The sequence below is a fragment of the Charadrius vociferus genome, unplaced genomic scaffold (genome assembly GCF_000708025.1).
Source record: "Charadrius vociferus isolate BGI_N301 unplaced genomic scaffold, ASM70802v2 scaffold1096, whole genome shotgun sequence".
Classification (NCBI taxonomy): domain Eukaryota; kingdom Metazoa; phylum Chordata; class Aves; order Charadriiformes; family Charadriidae; genus Charadrius; species Charadrius vociferus.
The window spans coordinates 221,099-226,544 of record NW_009649045.1 but is presented as its reverse complement, the minus strand read 5'-3'; the positions used below and the strand labels follow the sequence as shown (position 1 = coordinate 226,544).

Here is a 5,446-nt window from a genome sequence, read left to right as displayed (position 1 = left end):
GCGCTGGGTAGCCAGGGACGCGGCCAGGGCCAAGCACAGCTCCGGGCAGCGGCTGTTTCGGCTCACCTCCCAGTTCCTATTGCAGGGGGTAGCTAGAGCCGAGCGAGCTGTGCCTCCACGTCACGCAGGAGGAGGAAACCGTCCGGAAAAGGAAAAGAAAAGAAAAAAAAAAAAGCACCTTTTCTCTAACATGGAGGGTTTTAAAAACTTGTTTCTTTCTCTTTTTTTAGAGAGCCTAAGGTTGGGTCCTAATGTGCCCGGCTGTCTCGCTTTAACCCCGAGTACCCGCCGTGTCCAGTTTTAAAGCGCTGCAGCCGTTGGGTGGCGGGGACGCACGGTCTCGGCCCACAGCCTGGCTTTGCCGTCTCCGGCGGGCGAACGCGCCCAAGGTTTGCGGTCGCCAGTGCAGGCTGCGGGCTCGGCCGAGCAGCAGCCAGGCGGGCGCAGGACTCGCTGCCCTGTCCCGTCCCCTTGTCCTTCTCCCCCCGCTCCATCCCGGGACCCTCCGGGGCCGTGTGGGGCAGCCCTCACCCGGTACACCCCATGCTGTGGGGGGAACTCAGGGCTCTCGTGGGAAGCCCACGAGGGTTGTCCAAAGCCCTCCTCCCTCCAGCAGAGATGCAAAGTGAAATGCCTCCCGGCAGCGTTTTGGGGCAGATTAGGTTGCTTTGCCCTCACCGATCTGCAGCCCAACACGGGATTTGCATCCTCCTGCCCCGCACTCCCTGGATGGGAGCTGAATTAAAGCCACTTGTCCCCACTGGAGACCATCTACCTGAGGTGGTTCCCTGTCCACCTCCCTCGATGCAAGCCCCGTGGGGCGAGCGGGGAGCCCGTAGAGGCATCCGATTCCTGGGGGTTGAAGATAGGTCTGCATGTGTGAGCCCACACAGTTTTGTCCTTACCTAGACTTCCTAACTGCCCTCAAGCAGCAGACTCAGACAGCAAACCCTAATAGAAGAGGTTGTAAAATCACAGTTCAACACCAGCAGAACTTCTGTGTAAAGGTGTTGCTGGTATCAGGGCTCTGAAAATACCCATGGGACAGGGTCCCCTGGGACCCTTACCCACTGCCCTGTTTTGGCTCATCCCGGGGCACCCTGAGCTCCGTGCCCGCGGAACCACCGAGGCCTCCCAGTGAGCCCCGGCCACCGGCGAGGACACGCTCTTCTCCGCGGGCATCCCGTGCCTGCCCACAGGGCTGTGGTGAAGGAAGGAGGGAAGGAAGGACAGCAGGACAGCAGGAAGGAGAGGGATGAGGCGGGGGTGGCGCGGGCCGGGCTGGGGGCAGAGAAAGGCAGGGGCAGTGGGGAGGGGGGACGGTCCCTGTTGCCTTTCCCGCGTTTACCTGGTGCCGGGGCGTTTCTCCGCAGAAGGAACGATTCGTCAAACTCCTCGACCAACTGCACAACTCGCTACGGATCGACCTCTCCATGTACCGGGTAAGGTGCCCACCGTGCCTCAGTTTCCCCAGCCATCTAATAAGGTCTGAAACAACAGGAGGCTTTTTTCTCCCCCTCCTCTCGCCCCTGTAAGAGTTCTGGGTGCAACTCCACTCTTTTCTTCCCCTTTGGCAGAACAACTTCCCTGCCAGCAGTCCTGAACGGTTGCAGGATCTCAAGTCCACGGTGGATTTGCTGACCAGCATCACCTTCTTTCGGATGAAGGTATTGCCGGGACCCCACTCACCCCATCCCTCCGCTGGGGACCCTGACCCTTGCTAGTCCCCGGTTCTTTGCAAGGTTGGGGTCCCATTGGCCCCGTGGTGGCTCCCGGGTGGGTGGTCGGGGACGCGGGTCTGCCTCCAGCGCCGGTCCCTCCCCGCACACCCAGGTCCAGGAGCTGCAGAGCCCCCCGCGCGCCAGCCAGGTGGTGAAGGACTGCGTGAAAGCCTGCCTCAACTCCACCTACGAGTACATCTTCAACAACTGTCATGAGCTGTACAGTCGCGAGTACCAGACGGACCCGGTGCGTGGGGCCGGGGGGAGTTGGGATGTACTGGGATGCCGGGCGCTATGGGGGGACCTTGCTGCCCCCCCTCCCTCACATTCCCCATCCCCTGCCCTTCTCCATCGCACCATGCTCCTGCTCCCTCTCCAGAGCGCACAGCCCCATGCAGAATGAGCCCCAAAGCCTTGGGCAGGGTTTGAGCCCCACAGCTGTGGGGTTGAGACCGGGGCCAGACAAGCCGGGGGTGTGGGGGGAGGGCTGCATGTGGGGTCCTCCAGGGTGTTCCCAGAGCCCTCCTGCCTCCTTGTTAGTCCCGCCACGAAATTGAGCCCCATGGGGTGGGATGACTGGAGCCTCCGCTGTGTCCCCATCACTCCAGACTAAGAAAGGCGAAGTGCCCCCCGAGGAGCAAGGCCCCAGCATCAAAAACCTGGACTTCTGGTCCAAGCTCATCACCCTGATAGTCTCCATCATCGAGGAGGACAAGAACTCCTACACACCCTGCCTGAACCAGTGAGTAGGTGCTGGGAAAGGGGACCCTGCTTCACAGCCCACACAACAGCAATGGTAGCGTTAGTCCTTTGGAAGTGGGTTGTAACACCCTTTCTACAGATGGGGAAACTGAGGCAGACGGGAGGTGTTGGTGGGGACATATCTGCAAGTGGAGGTCTGGTCCACCCGGTGCCCGCGCTTTCCCCCCACCCCAGGTTCCCCCAGGAGCTGAATGTGGGGAAGATCAGTGCCGAGGTGATGTGGAACCTCTTCGCTCAGGACATGAAGTACGCGATGGAGGGTGAGTCCCCCCCCACGCCGCCCCGAGCCCGGTGGGGGAACCAGGCAGGAGCCACACTCTGCTCCCACCTCACCCCTTCCCTGGGCAAACCCATTTCACTCCCTCATCGACACCATGCCTAGCTTAAATCCCACCCAAGAAGCACTTCCACCTCCACCCCATTACCATGGCATCCCCGGAGCTGCGCTTGGGGCAGCTGCCCCCCAGGTTTGGGGGCTCGAAGCAACCCCGGCGTGCGTTCGCCTTCCCCGTGCAGAGCACGACAAGCACCGCCTGTGCAAGAGCGCGGACTACATGAACCTGCACTTCAAGGTGAAGTGGTTGTACAACGAGTACGTCACCGAGCTGCCCTCCTTCAAGACCCGCGTGCCCGAGTACCCCGCGTGAGTGCAGCCCTCAAGGAGCGCGGCAGGGGGGTGCCTGCGCCCTGGGGGCCGGTGGCCTCACCGGGGACTGGTCTCTCTTCCAGCTGGTTCGAGCCCTTTGTTATCCAGTGGCTGGATGAGAATGAAGAGGTGTCACGGGATTTCCTGCATGGAGCGCTGGAGCGGGACAAGAAGGATGGGGTATGAACAAGACTGTCTTGTCATACACACTTGTGGACACAGCCTGGGGGTGGGCGAGGGGGCTTGTTCCTCCATGCCCAGTGTGTCCCCATCGGGGCCAAAATCTCCCCTCCCTGCCTCCCGCTGACACTGCCTCTCACTCCCCACCCCCAGTTCCAGCAGACGTCGGAGCACGCGCTTTTCTCTTGCTCCGTGGTGGACGTCTTCTCCCAGCTCAACCAGAGCTTCGAGATCATCAAGAAGCTCGAGTGCCCCGACCCCCAGATTGTTGGGCACTACATGCGAAGGTTTGCCAAGGTGGGCAGCTGCTGGGGCAGGGGCCACTGGGCCAGCAGCACCCCTGGGAGCCCAGTCCCAGTCCCAGCCCTGGCCTGGGGCTCCTGGGCTTTCTCTGCCACCTCCCATCCAGCTGTGGCCACGGCACAGTGCACAGATTGCACCACGTCTAACAGGCATGCTCAAGCGAACATGCCACCAACAGACCCTGTAGCTCTCCCAGCTTTGCTAGCACAGGAGATTAGCTAATTAATGAGCTAATTGGTTAATTAATCTAGATTAATTTCATGCCACTGGCTCGCTGTGGTGGGGGATGGAGTTGCATGCAGGCTTGATGGTTGATGCCTTCACAGTTGTCCTGGAGACCAGATGGTGCTAGATGATGATGCTGGTGGAGACCAAATGTGCTGGATCTGGCTTCCAGTGGCTGTGCCCGTGCATCTCCTGGTGCATCCATGGGGCTAGAGGGTCTGGGGGCTGCCAGGGTGCAGACAATCCCGGCGTTGGATTGTTTCACTGCTGTGGGACTCATGGTCTCTTTCTCTCCCTCCTTCCTCCTCTTTGCTGCTGGCGGGTGGGTCCAATTTGGCTGCAGACCATCAGCAACGTGCTGCTCCAGTACGCTGAGATCATCTCCAAGGATTTTGCCTCGTACTGCTCCAAGGAGAAGGAGAAAGTGGTGACGTATCTCCCTTCTACTTGCCACCTGCCTGCTGCTGCCAGGCAGGACTGTCCCCACACAGTGACCCCAGACGTCACCTCAGCTCCAGAGCTGGTCCCCATGACGCAGGTCCTGCCCTCGGTTTCTGTCCGATCGTGGTCCCTGGAGTGCTGGCAGGGCAGGCCTCTGTGCCATGACTGCTCTCGTGTCCCCTAGTGCAGGGTTGGAGGGACCTGAGGTGGTGGGCAGCTATTCCAGCCCCATTGGTTGGTGCTGACCCCGCTTCTCCATCCCACCCCTCCAGCCCTGTATCCTGATGAACAACATCCAGCAGCTCCGCGTCCAGCTCGAGAAGATGTTTGAAGCCATGGGTGGGAAGGAGGTGCGTATGGGGGATGTCCAGGAGGGAGCCCTGTGGAGGGGCTGGATCAGTCCCTTCTTCCCAGAGGCAGCTCCTTCCCTTGCTCTGCAGCGCTGGGAACAAGCACCAGTTCCTCGCTCCTGTATGGGATCACGCTGTCCCACCCCATGGCACCCTGCCCTCCCACCACCTTAGATGATGGCTGGGCTTCACCCTGCACAGGGGTGCATTTGGGGTGCAGGGACACCACCCCCCCCGCTCAAGGGCTGAGCCAGGGACCCTGACAGCTTCTCCAACCTGTTCCTCCTCCAGCTGGACACAGAAGCCAGTGATATCCTCAAGGAACTGCAGGTGAAACTCAACAACGTCCTGGATGAGCTGAGCCGAGTCTTTGCCACCAGGTACACCCAGGCAAGAGGACATGGGTGGCGGGCCAAGGAGAGGTTTGGGGGTCTGGGAGCCTGGGGTCAGTCTGGGGGGCTCCGCTCGGCCAAGTGGGTCCTGAGCGCAGCCGTGGGGGATGCTGAGCTGCCTGGGCATTGTGGTCCCCAGCTTCCAGCCGCACATCGAGGAGTGCGTGAAGCAGATGGGTGACATCCTGGGCCAGGTGAAGGGCACCGGCAATGTCCCCGCCAGCACTTGCAGCAGCGTTGCACAGGATGCTGACAACGTCCTGCAACCCATCATGGACCTCCTGGACAGCAAGTGAGTGTGGCAGGCAACAGGGACGTCCCCACCATCCCCGATGCCCCTGTCCTGCCCTGGGAGCGTGGGGGACCTGCAGGGTCAGGGTGACCGGGCAAGGGGTGGCATCAGGGGTGCCCTGCTGGGACCTTCAG

General features: G+C 61.2%; 1 protein-coding gene across 1 annotated transcript in view; it reads left to right on the top strand.

The window, feature by feature from the left end:
- Positions 1-5,446, top strand: part of UNC13A (unc-13 homolog A (C. elegans)) — a gene marked incomplete at both ends in the record, with an annotated part of 36,084 nt that overhangs the window by 20,611 nt on the left and 10,027 nt on the right. Inside the window, 12 exons of the mRNA XM_009887937.1 lie at positions 1,374-1,442; positions 1,578-1,667; positions 1,834-1,968; positions 2,330-2,463; positions 2,658-2,743; positions 3,000-3,126; positions 3,213-3,309; positions 3,463-3,606; positions 4,181-4,264; positions 4,551-4,628; positions 4,920-5,008; positions 5,160-5,312. Of these exons, the coding sequence (XP_009886239.1) occupies positions 1,374-1,442; positions 1,578-1,667; positions 1,834-1,968; positions 2,330-2,463; positions 2,658-2,743; positions 3,000-3,126; positions 3,213-3,309; positions 3,463-3,606; positions 4,181-4,264; positions 4,551-4,628; positions 4,920-5,008; positions 5,160-5,312 (1,286 nt within the window). The remainder of the gene's footprint in view (positions 1-1,373; positions 1,443-1,577; positions 1,668-1,833; positions 1,969-2,329; positions 2,464-2,657; positions 2,744-2,999; positions 3,127-3,212; positions 3,310-3,462; positions 3,607-4,180; positions 4,265-4,550; positions 4,629-4,919; positions 5,009-5,159; positions 5,313-5,446) is intronic.